Below are 20,153 nucleotides of genomic sequence, written 5' to 3'. Positions count from 1 at the left end.
GTGAAAACATTATGACTTAGATTTTGAGTTCTAACCTTGTGAGATGTTAAATATAACTCCTACCTTTACTGAAAATCTTCATGGAAATGCTTGCTGTGGGGCCTACAGTTGTGGAATAATTTTGGAAGTATAATAGCTTTTTGTTCTTTGTAGGTTAGACCGAAGCCTTTGCTTTTGAAGTTGTTAAAGTCTGTTGGTGCACAAAAAGACACTTATACTATGAAAGAGGTAAGCTAAATTAAGAGTTAACAAGATAACTAATATCTTGCTAATAACATGTAGTCATGGGGAGAAATTGGCTATATTGAGGGATTTTTTAGTAAGCAGTAATACGAAGTATTGTCATTTGGACTATAATTTAAAGCTGAAATTCTAATTATACTTGAATATCATTTCTCACTAGGAACTGTGAGACAGAGGGAGGCTCTGTAGGGGTTCTTAGCATTTTTGTGCTATGGACGCACTTGGCAGACTGGTAGTCTTCTCAGAATCCTGTTTCTAAATGCATGAACCAAAATGTATAGGATTACAAAGGAAACAAATTATGTAAAAGAGTTATCAAAATAGTAGACAATTTTGTGATATATGTGCTCTTTTGAGTGTATTTTTTTAATTAGCACATTAAATAAAAAGATTTAGCAGCAGATGTAATAAATGTAATTTCAAAGTAGTGAGGAGTATAGTTAGTATTTTCAGATGTTTACAGCAAGCATAGTATGATGTGAAAGCACTTGTGATTTGTATTGGTGACAGAAATCACAGGTATTACTAATACTTTGTGGTTTGTTGCCTATATTCATAATAGGAAAAGCTAAATTTCAGTTAAAAGTTAGTGAAAATATCGATAGAAAATATTTTTCTATCCAAATTAATGGACCCCTTGAATTCTATCCAAGGACTTCTTGGGCATCCATGGATCCCAGGTTAAGAACTTCTGCACTAGAGATACATGAGTACAGTATACTGATCTTTCTGGGATAGAGGTGAGCTGATTCATGAACATATGTTCTATTTAATGGATACATTTCAATGTAATGTTCTCTAGCTTTAAATTTGTGCACAGAAGCATGATTTTCAGTGAGAGATTGGGCCATCTTAGGCAAAATTTCATTGTGAATGAAATGTGCCTTTCCCCCCATCTCTCCCCCTTAGTTTATGGGGCCCAGATTGCTTAAAACACTGAAGTAACTTACCTACATCAGGATAGTGGGTCAGGAAGAGACTCTGCACCATGTTCCTTTTCAGCCACACTTTTTGTGAAATTCCTTTAGGGATGTTTGGTAGGTGTGTAGGTTCTCTTCTTCCTTTCCCACTTACCAACTTATCTTCAATCCATAGTCACCAGGGAATATTCCTTTAAGTTTGAGGCCTGCTTAACCAGTTAAATCTACAGATGGTAGGGGAGCTTGCAGGGAAGTGTCGAGATTAAGGATATTTTCAACGTTAAGGATGCATTTAGGGCTGATGACTTGGGTTTGACCTCATTATCATCATGTGATTAATTGGTTAAGGAAACAACAGGCATGCGTATAATAGTAGAAAGGAGGAGAAAATTGATTGGGCCATTATAAAGGTGTAGAATGCTTATGCAAAACCATCTAATAGTAATATATACATATTTATATATGTTGCAGGATCTTTGTTCTGGGGCATATGGAAGAGTGATGACAGCTAGTATGGGATAGTAGAAAAAAAACTGGACTAGTAGTCAGGAGACTGGGTCCCATTTCCTTATCTTTAATACAGTGAAAACAATTCTATGAAATATCAGAAGAATGAAACAGTACTTGTAGAAGTACGTCTAAACTGTAAAAAGAAAAATTCGTGCATATTTAGGTGGTTAATAGGTTTGTATGTGGATGTCTTAAGATGTATCACTTCTTTGTCTTAGTGGAGCATACAGAGTTTAACTGGATACGCAAGATTCAGGGTTGCTATTTTGATTATTATTCCTAGATTATATTGACATCTTCAAGAGTTTATTTTATTCACAGAATTCTTCCAAACTGTTGTGTAGATATAATTGGTCACTTTCCTGTAGTTCTCATCCGCGATGACCTCAGAGGCTGTTGAGATGTATGGTGTTTGGGACTGTTTACTATTTGCTAAATGACTCTAGGTCACTGCTTTGCTTTAGTTGATGTTTTGATTTTGCAGCTTTTTATTGCTCTCACTGGTTTTGCATTTTGCTGCCTTTTCCCTTCTTCCTAGTATGTATTACCTAGGTATCTGGGCAGAGTTAAAGTCTATCATACACACTTGATTTAAGTGAGTTGGAGAAACAGTGTCTACTCCCATCAGATTAAAAGGAGAAGATTTAAGAGCTTTTTTAAGAGTACAAGAATGGTTGTTATTTCAGACATTTATGGGTCTGGTTGCAGGTTGTTTAACCATTTTTAGATAAATGAGATACTGAATGTATTTGAAACTAACATTTAATTTTCTTTAATGCTCAGAAATCCTATTTCTATTTCAGGTTATATTTTATCTTGGCCAGTATATTATGACTAAACGATTATATGATGAGAAGCAACAGCATATTGTGTATTGTTCCAATGATCTTCTAGGGGATTTGTTTGGAGTGCCAAGCTTCTCTGTGAAAGAGCACAGGTAAATTCTTCAGCTTAGTGTATTGTAAAAAGCCAGCTGGGCAAACATTTCAGTTTACCTCTATCTTTACTGCCTTTTGTCAGAGAAAAATTGTTGCTGTTTATATAAAAGGTGCTAAAATTTAATTTAGTAATATAGCATATTGCTTTAGAATCTCAGTTGTGGAATCTTATAAACCCAGGTTTGAGACCTAGCTCTCATTTACTAGCTGTGTCTAGGTAAACTGATAACTCTCTCAAGCCTCAGTTTACCCTATTTGTAGACATAATACAAATACCTCATGTCGAGGTTATAGAGAGACAATGTGTGTGTTTGACACATAGGAATCATTTAAATATTAGTCTCAGGGACATCTAGGTGACTCGGTTAAGTGTTTCACTTTGGCTCAGATCATGATCTCAGGGTCCTGGGATTGAGCCCTTAGTCAGGCTCCCTGATTAGCAGGGAGCATGCTTCTTACTCTCCCTCTCCCCTGGCTCGTGCATGCTCTCTCTCATATAAATAAATAAATAAAAGCTTCTTTTTTTTTTTTTTTTTTTTTTAAGGTTTTATATATTCACTTGACAGACAGAGATCACAAGTAGGCAGAGAGGCAGGCAGAGAGCCTGATGGGGGACTTGATCCCCGACAGAGGCTTAACCCACTGAGCCACCCAGGCACTCCATAAATAAATAAAATCTTAAAAAAAAGAAATTGGGACGCCTGGGTGGCTCATGGTTGGTTAAGCATCTGCCTTTGGCTCAGGTCTTGATCCCAGGGTCCTGGGATTGGTCCCGCCTCAGGCTTCTCGCTCATGGGGGAGCCTGGTTCTCCCTCTGCCTGCTGCTACCCACCCCCCACCCAGCTTGTGTGCACGTGCGCACTCTCTGACAAGTAAATAAATAAAATCTTTAAAAATAAATTTTAGTCACTGTTACTGTGTGTTAAAGAATATTATTATTGCACTTACTGTCAAAAGACAGTCTTTAGACTACACTATGGTAAAGGCTTAAGTTTGAGCCTTACTCTAGAGATTTTGTCATATAGCATTATAGCACTTAATCAGCTGAATTTAACCCAGATAACATTTCTAGAATTACTTTACTGGGAAATGAAGACTTTGCAGTCTTTCTTGCCTTACATTTGGAATTCCTTTTCCAATTTGGTTTAGTACGGTCTGTGTGGAGCCTTAGCATGCATGTATATCTTAATAAATGGGATGAATACTTTTCACCTGAAACAATTTTATTCCTTTTTCCCCATTTCTAGAACAGTGGTTCATAGTAGCTTTTCAGTCTGTATTTATTAAAAGATGAATCTATTAAGATCAGGAAAGAAAATCCATTAGGTGATTGGTCCATGGTTAATAGAAGTCAAAATCAAGTTTCCCTATAATGGGTTTTGTGTGACACACTGCCTTTTTAGGCAGTCTGCTTCTAAGCTTTAAGCACAGGGCTAAAAACTTTCTGTTTGAAAATACATGTTTCAACCTGCTTTCTGCATTCACACCCATTCCCTTGGGTCTTTTGGTAAAGCCCAAATAAGGCACATTTCAGGAAATGGAGATACTAAGTCTTTTCAGCTGGAGAGACCTTTGCGATTAGTAAGAGTAACTGTATATAATCGTTGTGCAGCTAATTATCATGATTGCTTTTTAGGACCTAGAAGCTTGCCAGTGATATAGTTTGTATACAGTGATTTAAAATTTAGTTTGTGTAGAGTATAGTTCATACTAATATGTATTTAAAAGTCTGGTCAAGTCCAGTTTAGTACATTTTTATTTTAAAGTACATATTTTTTCTTTTCCTCCCTACAAGGAAAATATATACAATGATCTACAGAAACTTGGTAGTAGTCAATCAGCATGGTAAGTTAATTTTGAATACCATAAAAGTATTTTGAACACATTCTGTGTATGTGGAGTCATTTAACAGGAAGAAATGAACTACATGAACTAAAACAACGTAGTACTAAGGTTCTAATGCATATTTGAGATATGTAAAGTTAAATACCTTATTCCATCAATTTAAGCCTTGGGATAGCAGTATTAGAATTTGTTTTGAAAGATCATTTCTGTTTGGTTTTTTTGGCGGTGGGGGGAGGTTTCACAAACATTTATTAAACACTTTTTTAAAAATTATATTTTTATTTTAATTTCAGTGTAGTTAATATACTGTGTTATATTAGTTTCACCTTTGCAATGCAGTGATTCAGCAATTCCGTATACATTAGCAGTTGCTTATCGTGACAAGTGCTCTCCTCAATCCCCATCACCTGTTTAACCCATTCCCCTACACACCTACCGTCTGGTAACCATCATTTGTTCTCTATGGTTATGAATCTGGTTTTTGGTTTGTCTCTTTTTTCTTGGTTTTGTTTCTTAAATTTCATATATGAGTGAAATCGTGATATTTGTCTTTCTCTGACTGATTTCACTTAACGTTATTTTCTCTAGGTTCATCCATAATGTTGCAAATGGCAGGCTTTCTTTCTTTCTTTTTTTTTTTAATGGCTGAATACTATTCTATTGTGTATATATATACCACATCTTTATCCATTTATTTATTGATAGACAGTTACGCTGCTTTCATAATTTGGCTATTGTAAATGATGCTGCATATATCTTTTCAAATTGGTGTTTTTGTATTCTTTGGGTAAATACTCAGTAGTGGAATTACCAGATCAGTGATGATTCTGTTTTTAATTTCTGAGAAACCTCCGTACTGTTTTTCATAGTGATTGCACCAGTTTGCATTCTCTCCAACAGTGCATGAGGGTTCCTTTTTCTCTACATCCTCACCAACATTTGTTGTTTCTGAAAGGTAGATAATTTCAAGGCCATGCTTACTCAACATATGATCAAACCTTGAAACATGTTTTGAAAGGCTTGGGAAGTAATACAGATACCTAAGTAGGACAGTTTGAATGGATGAGCCCTTTTTTGTTTGTTTTTTTATAATAGACAAAACTTTTATCAATTTATTCAGGTAAGTGGCATTTAAGTTCCTTCCCATAGACTTGCAGTTCTTAACTGGTTATTTTTGGGTTACATACTCCTTGGATACTCTGATGAAAGCTTGGGTTCTTATTTCAGAGAGATAAACATATACAGTGATATGCTGATAAATGTTTAGCAACCCACTTTTCAGGGGGAAAAGCCCTGATTTTTGGTGTTTGCTGAGTTCCATGGTGTTAAGTAACTCCCACGTTGGCCATTTTCAGGCTACATATATGGAGTAGGTACACAGATACACAGTCTGCTTTGAGTAGCAGTAGGAGCTGGCTACCAACTTGCCATAGACCTTTTAAAGCCCAGTCTTGAATTACAATTAAAAACTGTTCTCAGGGGCGCCTGGGTGGCTCAGTGGGTTAAGCCGCTGCCTTTGGCTCAGGTCATGATCTCAGGGTCCTGGGATCGAGTCCCGCATCGGGCTCTCTGCTCGGCAGGGAGCCTGCTTCCTCCTCCTCTCTCTCTGCCTGCCTCTCTGCCTGCTTGTGATCTCTCTCTGTCAAATAAATAAATAAAATCTTAAAAAAAAAAAAAACTGTTCTCAGAAGCTTGTTTACTTCCTGCAGTGAACTGGCCACTGTTTTGTCCTTCCACTAGTCTGTATTGAGACTTTATTGTTAAGTTGTTTTATTATACTTGTTTGTATTTCTTTTTTTTGTATCCTAATCAGGTTTGTATTATGCATCAACACTACAGTATTTTATTAATAGGATGTTTAATAAATGTGTTGAGTTGAATCCTCTTCCATAGTTAGGACTTAAGACCCAGAAAAGGGCATCACTGTCTTATCTTAGAGTAAAAGTGACTGTTAGACTGGTGATATGTTTTAATGTTTTACAAAGCTCTTTATGAAATCAAATGAAGGCAAATAAGACAAACAACTATATTATTATAGTAGTATTTTCAGTTTTCTTAAATATTATCCCTGATGTGATCATTCATTCATGTAAAGAAACCTTGTTAGATTACTAGGAAAATTATATTAGTGAGATGGTAACCTGTAGATTACTTAGGTTATTTCCATTCTGGGTTTGTTTCAGGTTTTAGTTAGTAGAATTAACTTTAGAACTCCTGTAACTGTTCTCAACCTGTCACACTTAGTACTTCCTTTTTATTATATCTGAATTGTAACAGGTCTTCTATTAAAACAAAATATAACCTGTCTATATGTACAACTTCAAATCAGTATAATACATAACCCATAATATAAAGAAACTATTATGATAATGTGAATAATTCCAAAATACTGATACGTGGGCCTGACATACCTTTTAAAATAAAAATGCTTCCAAGGGAATAACAAAGAGTATTTAATTATGACCTTTGGCAACTGCATATTTCCTATCTGAAATTTTGTCTTGGGAGCTCTAGGTCTGTACATCCATCTATGAATTAAGCCCATCCCCTGAATGAGTTTCATCCACTTAATTCATTATCTTTCCTTCTTAATCTGTTTACCTTCTGAAGTTTCTCTCTTGGTGAATGGTACCACCCATTTATCCATCCAGGGCAGAATCTTGGGAGTCCTTGACACCTTTCTCCCTTGCCTTTTTTTTTTTTTTTTTTTAAAGATTTTATTTATTTTATTTGACAGAGAGAGATCCCAAGTAGGCAAAGAGGCAGGCAGAGACAGAGGGGGAAGCAGGCTCCCTGCTGAGCAGAGGGCCCCATGCGGGGCTCGATCCCAGGACACTGAGATCATGACCTGAGCCCACTGAGATCATGACCTGAGCTGAAGGCAGTGGCTTAATCCACTGAGCCACCCAGGCGCCCCTCCCTTGCCTTTTATATCAGACACCAGGCCTTGCTGGTTTTTACCTTTTTAACTTCTCTGGAATTGATTTTTTTTCCATGCCTTAGTTTAGGCTTTAATATTTTGACATTTGTATTATTGCTGTAACTGTTTAGTACTGGCTTCCCTGCCTCTGCTCTATTTTTCTTCTATTTTGCCAAAGTAATTTGTTGCTCCTCTGCTTAAAATGACCAGTTAGGGGTTCCTTATTGTTCCCTGGATAAAAAATTTGCTGTGAGCTACCAAATTGGTTCTGTCTATTGGATTAAACCTTTTTAATGTGGCTGCAGCAGTGCCACAGGGCAGCTTCTGAAGTGTTGCTGGGAGGAATGCGATGATGCAGGCTTGAGGGCAAAGGTGCAGTTTTGTTGCCTTCCTTGTGCAGTTTCATAAGACACACAGGGTCCTTTGTCATCCTGCTTGTATACCAGGAATGATTGACTCCCTGTAATTCCCCACAACAAAGCATTGGTAATTCATTTCTGGGTGCTTTTTTCATAGGGTGTTCCTCAGTCTGGAATAGCCTTTTTTTAGTCCTGTTGCTTCAAATTCTACTATGTGAAACTATTTCTGATTCTTTTTTCCTCAGACCCGGCCCTGTCCCTACCAAATAATCATTGCTCTGTGCTCTTCACTGATTTACCTTATAATACTTCTTTTATCCTGTTTATTATACTTTTGTTACTCTTAATGAGAACTACTCTGTATTAAAATTGAATTATCTTAGGGCACCTGGGTGGCTCAGTGGGATAAAGCCTCTGCCCTCAGCTCGGGTCATGGTCCTGGGGTCCTGGAATGGAGCCCGGCGTTGGGCCCTCTGCTCAGCGGGGAGCCTGCTTCCCTTCCTTCCTCTCTGTCTGTCTCTCTGTCTACTTGTGATCTCTGTCAAATAGATGAATAAGGTCTTTAAAAAATTAAAATAAAATTGAATTATCTTATGTACATCTTCAGTATCTAGCATGGGTTTGGCTCCTGGGAGATACACATTTACTGTTTGTTGAAAGGTTAAATTGTGTAAGGAGTTTGTCTTGGATTGACAGACTAGTTTTTTTTTCCTATTTTGTGATTCTCTGTTGTTATGTTGTTTATCCCCCCCCCCCCCATCAGAATCATCAGATTCAGGCACATCTGTGAGTGAAAATAGGTGTCACCTTGAAGGTGGGAGTGATCAAAAGGTAATCTTTGAAATGAACACATTCTTGTTTGATGTTTCTTGAAAGTTAGGTTATTTTTAATTATTTTTAGCTTCCTGGTGTTAAAAGTTCGTTTTGTTTGTTTTTCCCCCTCTTGGATGCTTAGGACCCTGTGCAAGAGTTGCAGGAAGAGAAACCTTCATCTTCAGATTTGGTTTCTAGACCATCTACCTCATCTAGAAGGAGAACAATTAGTGAGACAGGTATATATGATTATTTAACACTTTAAAACAGCTTTTTACTCTTTATTCTCTAATAAAATTAATGCATTTAGACTTAATGAAATTGTGCTTTTTCTTTTTTTTTCTTTAGGTGAATTTCTGAGTTTCATTCTTTTTTTTTTTTTTTTTAAGATTTTATTTATTTATTTGACAGACAGAGATCACAAGGAGGCAGAGAGGCAGGCAGAGAGAGAGAGAGGAGGAAGCAGGCTCCCCACTGAGCAGAGAACCCAATGCGGGGCTCGATCCCAGGACCCTGAGATCATGACCTGAGCCGAAGGCAGTGGCTTAACCCACTGAGCCACTCAGGCGCCCCTCTGAGTTTCATTCTTAATTTTATGTGATTTATTTGGTTTAAAAATTGCTTTCTTAGCAACATTTTTCTGATTGACTATAGCAGGCACAGTTTCCGGGCTCCACTGGAATTCATAGTTAGCCAGCAGCCTCTTATTCAAGGTAATAGAGAACAAGTGTATAAACTCTTATTTTAGTCCTTAGTTACCTTACCAGTTAAAATATTTGTTGTTTTTCATAAGTGACAAAACACACCACTGAGTTTAAAATAAGCAAAATGAGTAACCTTTAGACCTGAAGATGAGATAAAATAGCTAAAATATTTTTACAGAGAAAAGGTAGTGGAGGAGGCTGTTGCCTGGTCAAAAGTCATACTGACTAAAACTGTATGATTCAGATAAAAGAAGAGTTCAGCAGATCGGTGAGATAGAATAAACAAACCTGGACTAGAGTGTACATGAGGGCAGAGGGCGGTAAGGACAGAGGATGTTTTGTTAACTCCATGGGACTGAAACAAATGGTTTGTTATCTGGGGAAGAAAAAACAAGTTCTGTCTGTACCATATTCCAAAATGAATTCCAAATAAGTTTTAAAGAGAAATGAGATCATGTATTTGAAGGATATTCACCTTACACTTGACAGTGCTATACCCTTATTACATAAAAAGTTCCCCTATGGGGCACCTGGGTGGCTCAGTCGGTTAAAGCCTCTGCCTTCCTCTCGGGTCATGATCCCAGGGTCCTGGGATCAAGCTCCGGCTTGGGCTCTCTCCTCAGTGGGAAGCCTGCTTCCTCCTCTCTCTCTGCCTGCCTCTCTGCCTACTTATGATCTCTATTTGTCAAATAAATAAAATCTTTTTTTAAAAAATCCCCTGTAAGGGCATCACCTGGGTGGCTCAGTTGGTTAAGCGACTGCCTTTGGCTCAGGTCGTGATCCCAGAGTCCTGGGATCAAGTCCCGCATCGGGCTCCTGGCTCCATGGGGAGTCTGCTTCTCCCTCTGACCTTCTCCCCTCTAATGCTCTCTCTCAATCAAATAAATAAATAAATAATCTTAAAAAAAAAAAATCCCCTGTAATTGATTAAAATACTAAAATCCATATAGCCAAAAGGGAAAAAACCCAAGATTCTCATAGTAAATACAAATGACTGATAAATAGGAGGGAGGGGATGGATTTTAGTGATTTTGCTTTATACACAATAAAAAAATACAGAAATGTCTTTCCTAGGCTATCAAATTAGCAGAGATGAATTTTTGACTCATTCTTGTTAGCTTGTGTATTGGTACTGATGTACTATTGGTGTATCTGTTGGTATAAGTTGGTGGTATTAGACCTTTATGGATTATAAAAAGGTTTGTAGTTCTTATTATTCCGGTAACTGTACTTCTAGAAATCTATTATAGAGATATAATAAGAAATTCAAAGATTTTATATGTAGAGACACTAATTATAGCATCATTTATAATTGAAGATATATGGTATAAAATGTTATCACTCTAGGTCAGGCTATTGCCATATCTTCTTTGTCCATAGCAACAGCATTCTGATTTTTCTTGCTCTTGCTTTTGTGTTCCATCATGTAGTACTGAAAGAGATGGAAAAAAGTAAATTGAATTGTAACTCTTCCCACTTGCCGCTTTTGTTACTTCAGATAAAACCCACACTTTTGGGGGCACCTGGGTGGCTCAGTTGGTTAAGCATCTGCCTTTAGCTCATGTCATGCTCCCAGGATCCTGAGATCCAATCCCACGTTGGGCTCCCTGCTTAGTGGGGAGTCTGCTTCTCCTTTTCCCTCTCCCCCTGGCTTGTATTCTCTTTCTCTCTCTCGAAGAAAGAAAGAAAGAAGAATCTTAAAACACCACACTTTTTCCCTCAGCCTACAAGTCCATAATCTACCTTTAACCTGGGGCGCTTGGGTGGCTCAGTGGGTTAAAGCCTCTGCTTTCGGCTCAGGTCATGATCCCAGGGTCCTGGAATCGAGCCCCGCATCGGGCTCTCTGCTCAGCAGGGAGCCTGCTTCCTCCTCTCTCTCGGTCTCCTTGTGATCTCTGTCTGTCAAATAAATAAATAAAATCTTTAAAAAAAAATCTACCTTTAACCTGGTTTTTGGCCTTTCCCCCCAACTTTTATTGTTTCCACTGTACTAATTAATTGGTTCCTCAAGTCAAAAATTCTTCCTTCTTTAAGGGTGTTTGCAGACAGATTTTTTTTTCTGCCAGCAGTTCTTCCTGTCTCTGCTTATATGATCAGCTCCTCATTTTTCTGTTTTTGCTTAAAAGTGACCTTCTCAGAGAGGCTGTCTCTAACCAGCCAGAAAAGCTATTCTCTCTTCCTTTCCTTAGCTCCCTGCTTGTTTTCTCATAGTACTCATTATATATAGCTTATATATAATGAGCTTATTATAGCTTATAAATAATTATGTTTCAGTTGCCTTGATATTTGAAATTAAACTGGTGGCAGGGCTGATGGCTGACTTCACTTTTGTATACCCATGGTCTAGCACTGTGCCAGACAGTAAGCAGGTGCTCAGATTTGTAGACTAAATTGTTGAATTACAATGAACAGTATAGGGGCATGTGGGTGGTTCAGATGGTTAAGCATCTGCCTTTGGCTCAGGTCATGATCTCCGGGTCCTAGGATCCAGCTCTGTGTCAGGCTTCTTGCACACTGGGGGTCTGCTTCTCCCTCTCCCTCCTGCTCATGCTCTATCAAATGAATAAATAAAATCTTTTTAAAAAAACAATAAATTTTGTATGAACCTATGTCACAGACACCATCTTCTGCAGCCATTAAAAGTAATGTAAAAGAAGACTTCAGAGAAAACCACTCCCAAATTGTACATTTTAGTGTGGTTCAAATACATTTTTAAAAGGAAATTTTAAAAACTGGAAAATTATTACAGTAAAATTTTAATGGTAATCTCAGTGGTAGTACTACAGTTGATATACATTTAAAAATTTTCTATTTTTTAAAGATCTCTATAATGAGTAATACTTTAATAGTCACCAAAAAAGCCCCAAATGTTATTTATGGAGGTAAAAATTATGAATCAGCATGGTTTAGGCTTCAACCAAGATCACCTTTTGCAGGGCATACAAACATGACTAAGAACTTTTATTAAGAACTTGTGATCTAGGGGTGCCTGGGTGGCTTAGTGGGTTAAAGCCTCTGCCTTCAGCTCAGGTCAGAACCCCAGGATTCTGGGATTGAGCCTCGCATCGGGCTCTCTGCTCAGTGGGGAGCCTGCTTCCCTGCCTACTTGTGATCTCTGTCTGTCAAATAAATAAATAAAATCTTTAAAAAAAAAAAAAAGAACTTTTGATCTATTTATGGAGATCAACACAGAATTACTTAAAATATAGGATATAACCGTGGGGAATTGAGGAAAAAGAGGTCTTCTGGCTAGGAAGGTCAAGAGAAGGAAATGGAGTGAGCAGAGGTGTGCGAGTTGTACCCATTTCAGGCATTTGGATTATAGTTTATTTAATCCTATAACCCTGTTTGGTACTTATGTACAAGGCTGCAGTGAACACCTTGCCACATACATCCTTGTGGTTATGCAGGTATTTCTCTTTCAATCTCTAGGATAGAGGTTGCCCACAAAATGTATTATTTTACATTTCTGCCAACAGTGTATAAAAATGTCCTCTCAAATCTTTTGAAACTCTCCCTCATTTTAACTTTCGTAATTCTTATGGGTGAAAAAATGGTATCTTGTTTTAATTTGCATGTCCTTGGTCAGTAAGAGATAGGAGATTTTTTCATATGTTTATTAGTTCTTTGTATTCTGTAAATTGCCTTTTCATATCTTAGATTTTTTTTTTTTTATATTCATTTGAGACAGAGAGCATGTGTGAGTAGGGGGTGCAGAAGGATAGGGAGAAGCAGGTTTCTGCTTAGCAGAGAGCCCTGTAGGGGATCCCCAGGATCATGACCTGAGCCAAAGTAGACACTTACCTGACTGAGCCACCCAGTCTTCCCTTGACTTTTTATTTTTTAAATCAGGTTTTGTTTTTCTTAATTGGTGGGAGAACTTGTATATAATGGATAGTAACTGTTTTATGTATGTTGCAGATATTTTCTCCCAGTTTGACATTTTCCCAGTTTTATTTTGCTGTGTAAACCTTAATCAACATAGTCTAATCTTGGTAAACTTTTTCTTGAGAGCTTTGCAGTGTTATACTTCCTTACTCTGGTATTATAAAAAAATTCTCTTACAAGTATTTGGATGGTTTAATTCTTTGTGTTTGGCTCTTTAATTCACTTGGAAATTATTTTTATATTCAATATACTACATGGTAAGACTCATTTATGTTCCTGACAGATTTGGTAACATTCTAAGTCAGAGATAATTCATTATTTAAAATAAAAGAAACCATCACTGGTTTTGATTCCTATTGAAAATACAGGGTACTGAGGAAATTGTGGAATGTTAAGTATACCTTGTAAGTAGGGAGTGCCAAGGTGGCTCAGTCAGTTGGGCATCTGACTCGTGGTTTCAGCTCAGGTCGTGGTCTTGGAGTCATGGGATTCAGCCCTGCTTCGGGCTCTGTGCTGAGGATGGAATCTGCTTAAGATTCTCGCCCTCTGCCCTTCCCATTCATGCTTGCTCAATCTCTCTCTAAAATAGGTGGATCATTAAAAAAAAAAAAGACCATCTAAGTAAAACATTTTTCGTTCTTTTCAGAAACAAATCTTAAATCCTACAGTATGCTTTTTAAAAAAATTTTTTATTTTTTAAATTAACATATAATGTATTATTAGCCCCAGGTGTACAGGTCTGTGAATTGCCAGGTTTACACACTTCATAGCACTCCCCATAGCACATACCTTCCCCAGAGTCCATAACCCAACAACCCTCTCCCTACCCGCCCCCCAACCCCACCACAGCCCTCAATTTGTTTTGTGAGATTAAGAGTCTCTTATGGTTTGTCTCCCTCCTGATCCCATCTTGTTTCACTTATTCCTTTCCTACCCCCTAAACCCCCCACGTTGCCTCTCAACTTCCTCATATCAGGGAGATCATACGATAATTATCTTTCTCTGATTGACTTATTTTGCTAAGCATAATACTACAGTATGCTTTTAACAAAAATTTAGATTGGTTCATGAAAGCTCTACATGTGTTAAATTAGTTGTGATATGGGCGCCTGGGTGGCTCAGTGGGTTAGGCCTGTGCCTTCAGCTCAGGTCATGACCTCAGGGTCCTGGATGGAGCCCCGCATCGGGCTCTCTGCTCAGCAGGGAGCCTGCTTCCCCCCCACCCCTCGCCTGCCTCTCTGCCTACTTGTGATCTCTGTCTGTCAAATAAATAAAAAATCTTTGAAAAAAAATAAGTTGTGACTTAATGGAGATGACATTCAGAAAGAAGCTTAAAAAAATTTTTTTTTAAAGTTTATTTACATATGTACATAAGTTATCTCTACACACAATGTGGGGCTCAAACTCATGACCTCGAGATCAAGAGTCACATGTTCCTCCTACTGAGCCAGCCACATACCCCACAAGCTTAAAGAGATTTTTTTAAAATGTAGTGTTCTGGGGGTACCTGGCTGGCTTAGTAGAGCATGTGATTCTTGATCTTGCGTCCATAAGTTGAAGCCCCACATTTGGTGTAGTGCTTACTTAAAAAAAAAAATACAGCATTCTTTTTTTTTTTTTTTTTTTAAGATTTTATTCATTTACTTGACAGACAAGAGATCTCAAGTAGGCAGAGAGAGAGAAAGAGAAGCAGGCTTCCCGCTGAGCAGAGAGCCTGATGCTGGGCTTGATCCTAGGACCCTGGGATCATGACCTGAGCCGAAGGCAGAGGCTTTAACCCACTGAGCCACTCAGGTGCCCCCAAAATACAGCATTCTGTCATAGCTCTTAGTTGGACAGAACCAGTAAAACTGTTCGTCTTTGAAATAGTAGTAATTGACTCTATTTAATTTCATTGAAATAAAGTTTTGGTACAAGTAGGTACTTATGGCAGCTCATTTGCTAAATGAATCACAATATAGGGTTTTAATTAACTTCTTTGTCTTTATGTATCCAGAAGAACATTCAGATGAATTACCTGGAGAACGGCAGAGAAAGCGCCACAAGTCTGATAGTATTTCCCTTTCCTTTGATGAAAGCCTTGCTCTGTGTGTAATAAGGGAGATATGTTGTGAAAGAAGCAGTAGCAGTGAATCAACAGGGACGCCATCAAATCCGGTAATCTTTTCATTTTAAATAAAACAAGACTCTTGAGGCACCTAGGTGGCTCAGTCAGTTAAATGTCTGCTTTCTGCTAGGGTTGTGGTACTCGGGTCTTAGGATTGAGGCCTGCTTGGGGTTCCCTGCTCTGTGGGGTGCCTGCTTCTCCCTCCCTCTGCCTGCTGCTCCCCCCTGCTTGTGCTGTCAAATGAATAAATAAAATCTTTAAAGAAAAAAAAAAAGACTCTTGTTTTTAAAATCTAGTTTTAGCAGTCCTGATAAGTGTTTGGATAAAATGCACATATATGCTATGCAATTGCTGTCATACACAGTGCTCAGTTTTTCTGTCCCATAAAACTACTAGGGCTGGGGCACCTGGGTGGCTCAGTGGGTTAAAGCCTCTGCCTTCAGCTCGGGTCGTGATCCCAGAGTCCTGGGATTGAGCCCCGAATTGGACTCTGCTTGGCGTGGAGCCTGCTTCACTTACTCTCTCTCTGCCTGCCTCTCTGCCTACTTGTGATCTCTGTCAAATAAATTAAAAAAAAAAATCTTAAAAAAAAACTACTAGGGCTTCCTGGGTGGCTCGATTGGTTTAAGTGGCTGTCTTCAACTTCGGTCATGATCACTGGGTCCTTCGATCCCCTGCTCCCTGAGGAGCCTGCTTCTCACTCTGCTTGTGAATGCGTGCATGTGCATGCTCGCTCTCTCTCTTTCTCAAATAAATAAATAAGTATTTAAAAATAAAACTACTGTATAGATCATCTCTACTCCCAACCCCAGGTTTGAGAGAAGGGTGGAAGATAGTTGTGGGGTGTGTTGGTAAAGGTTAGTACCGATATTGATGTTAATGTCATTCCAAATATTGGAGAATGTTTGTGAGCTACTGCACCAATAGTAAATTCAAATAAATTGGAATATAGGGTAGTCTGAGGATTTGTTGTTTTACTTTTTAAAAAACAAGGGAACAAAAACAAATTTGATTCAGTTAGCTGTCTTAGAATTCTAAGGCAGGTTTGTTTTGAAGATTTAGAGTAACAGTATCTTTATTATTGTAACTACCAACAAATTTGTCACCATAGTCTAAGGTACACATTTGCCATACAAAGGCCTAGATATCAGGAAAGGTCTGTTTACTAAGGCTGTGGAATGTAGGTATGTTACTGCATGGATGGTGGGAGAGTGTTAGCACTTTCTGATTATTGATAACAAAATCCCAAAGCATTAGGAGTAAAATTCTTCAGAGATGTTATTGAAAGAAGTTTGGTTAAAAAATCTTTTTTTTTTTTTTTTTTTTTGCTAACAAGAATTCCTGACAAATGGAATATTATCTTTCTTGTCAGTAAACATTTGTCTTTACAATATAAAAAATGGAACTTTTATTTTTAATCTGGCAGTACCTCAGTGTCATTATTTTGGATATTCGTGATCCATTTTATAATTCCTAGAAGGTGTAGGGGATTGAATCAGTTGTGATAGTAACCTTATTCTTACTTTTTCTGTATTGTTACTTTTTACACGTATTATATTACATTTTTCTCTTCCAAGCAATGATTTTAATGGATACAGGTGGACCCTCCAGAGTTGGGATTTACTAGAGCTGTTACTTCTGTAGGCCAGTAGGTGGCACAGAGAGCAAGTTCTTCAGTGAGTGGGTCTGCCAGTGTTTGCTGTGCCAGGTTCTGTCTGGCACTGGGGTGGAGTGGTAGTCAAGGTAGACACGGTCCTTGCCCTCATCGGGAGACACATCATCAACAATGAAACAGGTAACTGGGACATTTAATAAATGTTATGGAAAAAAAAATAAAGGATCTTGAGGGCAAACATGCCAGTCTGAAAATTGAATCCAATTAAAGAAAACTTGACATGTATACAAACCCCATGTTTGGATAATTCTTTTCCTTAGAAATGATTTAAATAGGACTCCTGTGCCCTGTTAAACTTACAGTCTTTATTAAAGTTGTTTCAGAATTCTAGTTAAATGATATTTAAAGTCCTTGTTTTTGCTTTTTTACCTGGGACACTGGCTTGTTACCAAAGAAACAGAGGGTATTTCTTTTTCTCTTAGTCCCATCCTATATTGTCTTCTAAAAATTCTATTAAAAACTAAGTTTTTAGTTTTTCAGGCTTAGTTTCTAGTTGTGAAAGCTTTTGGTAGGCAGGGGTTTCCCCCTTAATTTTGGTTTATCCGATATGAAAATGTTAGCTTCCTCATTTGGTGGTGGTGTTTGTCAGTTTGTGAAGGGGGTTAAAGAAAAGTGCATTTGTTTTCCGTCTTTCTTACGGTTTTAGTAAATTGATTAAAGCTATATTATAGGCTCTGTACTAGCCAGTTTATATATTTCAGTAGCCTCAAATTCCATTTACAGATGGGAAAGATAAACTTGAGGGTTTTAAATAACTTGTTTAAGATCCCATAACTGCCACAGTTGGAATTGGGGCAAAAACCAGGGACTTCTGACTTCAAAATTTAAGATCTTTCTGATGCTTTTTACATGTACAATACTTTAAAGGTTTCTGGGTCATTCTGTTTTGAACATTAGCCAAAATGTTAAAAAACAGCTTTTCATTTACTTTCTTCATAGCACCCTAGAACAGGAGTTGGCAAATTTTCCTGTAAAGGGCCAGCTAGAAACTTTTGGGCTTTGTGGGCCAGTGGTCTTTGTTGCAGCTACTCAGTGTGCTGTCAGGCTTAGAGCAGTTGTAGATGACAGGAAATGGCTGGGCTCAGTAAAACTGGATTTATAGAAGTAGATGGGCTGTAGGCTGTACTTTTGCCAACCCGTACCTCAGATACTTGCTGAGATTTCAGTCTGTCTTGTGATTTATCCCCATATTCTAAACTTAGTGCACTAAATTCTAGTTAATTGACATATTCAATTTGTTAGGTTACTTTATTAGAGGTTGTATCCTAGCTTGGTGTATAATTTTAACCTGTTAATAGAATCCTTGTTAAGAATTAGAAATGCAGGGGCGCCTGGGTGACTCAGTGGGTTAAAGCCTCTGCCTTCTGCTGGGGTCATGATCCCAGGGACCTGGGATCGAGCCCCACATTGGGCTCTCCTCTCAGTAAGGAGCCTGCTTCCCCTCCTTCTCTCTCTGCCTGCCTCTCTGCCTGCTTGTGATCTCTGTCTGTCAAATAAATAAATAAAATCTTAAAAAAATTAGAAATGCAGCTTGTCATTTTTACTTTTACTACTGCTTTCCTAATTTCACTATAAAAAAGTCTTTTAACCTCAGTGTTTATAAAATATTTCATTTTTATAGATAATAGAAATATTAAAGATCATTTAATTCAAACTCCTCTCAGAGACGAAGTAGCTGTGGTCTTTATAGGTTAAATATGTGCAAGGTTAAATAGCTCCTTAGTGGCAAATCTAGAAGAATGTTTGTATCTTGATTCTTAGACTTTTCCGCTTTATATTCCTCTTTTTTCTAGTTCTAGCTTTGAGCTTTGTGTATGTTCCTCTTGTCAGTGACCGCAAATATTACGGGATTGATGGTCTTACTAGGGTTCTTAAACTATGATATGAGGAACCACAGGAGCTGATGCAGAATTTTAAAAATCTAAAAAAATTATGTCTGAAAGCTCTTCCGAAGAGATTATTCTCAAAGTTCATTACAAAATAAATCTCATGGGGTACCTGGGTGGCTCAGTCAGTCAAGCGTCTGCCTTCAGGTTAGGCTCCCTGCTCAGTGAGGAGTCTGCTTCTCCCTGTGCCTCTGCCCTTCCCCCTGTTCTTCTCTCGCTCAAATCATTAAAATCATTAAAAAATCATTAAAAAAATAAATCATTAAAAAATCATTAAATCATTAAAATCATTAAAAAATCTCAAATCATTAAAAAAAATAAATCCCATAATTACTATGTGGATTGTAGCTACTAGCATTCTACCAATCTGAAGATATAGAGATTAAGACGTGTTTTTAACTCTTAAGGTGTGTATAACTCTGATATCTAAGACTCATGCAAGCAAAATTATGCATAATTTATGTTTAAAATTATAATTATGTATATAAATATATTTAATATATAAGTAGTAAAGATAATTGAAAGGAGAAGTGCTCTTTTAATTGTGGTATTGACAGAAGCTTTAGCAAAAAAGGATGAGTGGGACTTAAAAACTATTAAGTTATTCCAGTGAGAGAGGTAAAGTGTGCAAGTTGAAGTGCCAAGTTTGGTTGAGGGAAAAAAAATGAAGATCTGGCTGATTGCTCATATTTGGGGGATTTGCAGGGGAGGGAGTATCTAGTTGGAGAGAAGATGAAAATGTTAATATGGTCGTGTGTGAACCTTGACTGTCAAAGGGATTTAGCCTTTTGAACAGAGATTTTGAATGGGGAAGGAAATACTGATGTAATAGTAACCCAGAATCTTTTTTTTTTTTTTTTTAAAGATTTTATTTATTTATCAGAGAGAGAGCACAGGCAGACAGAATGGCAGGCAGAGGGAGAAGCAGGCTCCCTGCTGAGCAAGGAGCCCGATGTGGGACTCAATCCCAGGACGCCAGGATCATGACCTGAGCCGAAGGCAGCTGCTTAACCAACTGAGCCACCCAGGCGTCCCTGTAACCCAGAATCTTAATCTAGTGTCATTGTGCAGGGGGATCTAAGGAGGAAATGGGACTGCAGGGATGAGCTAGGAAGCTAAGAGGCCAAGAGATAATGTACTTTAAGTAACTTTTTTTTCTCCCCCCCACCCCGATTTTAGGATCTTGATGCTGGTGTAAGTGAACAATCAGGTGATTGGCGGGATCAGGATTCGGTTTCAGATCAATTCAGTGTAGAATTTGAAGTTGAGTCTCTCGATTCAGAAGATTATAGTCTTAGTGAAGAAGGACAAGAACTCTCAGATGACGATGATGAGGTAGTTTTAT

General features: G+C 37.9%; 1 protein-coding gene across 3 annotated transcripts in view; it reads left to right on the top strand.

Moving 5' to 3' along the window:
* Positions 1–20,153, top strand: part of MDM2 (MDM2 proto-oncogene) — a 29,366-nt gene that overhangs the window by 4,735 nt on the left and 4,478 nt on the right. For 2 of the 3 annotated variants that reach the window (XM_082742905.1, XM_082742906.1), the window contains exons 3-9: positions 154–228; positions 2,477–2,610; positions 4,407–4,456; positions 8,499–8,566; positions 8,691–8,787; positions 15,137–15,297; positions 19,988–20,143. In XM_082742905.1, the coding sequence (XP_082599031.1) occupies positions 154–228; positions 2,477–2,610; positions 4,407–4,456; positions 8,499–8,566; positions 8,691–8,787; positions 15,137–15,297; positions 19,988–20,143 (741 nt within the window). Of the gene's footprint in view, positions 1–153; positions 229–896; positions 984–2,476; positions 2,611–4,406; positions 4,457–8,498; positions 8,567–8,690; positions 8,788–15,136; positions 15,298–19,987; positions 20,144–20,153 lie in introns of those variants that run through there. The other variant, XM_082742907.1, reaches the window with a different exon arrangement.

This window comes from Mustela nivalis (genome assembly GCF_964662115.1).
Source record: "Mustela nivalis genome assembly, chromosome: 7".
NCBI lineage: Eukaryota > Metazoa > Chordata > Mammalia > Carnivora > Mustelidae > Mustela > Mustela nivalis.
This window is presented reverse-complemented; position numbering and strand designations above follow the sequence as displayed.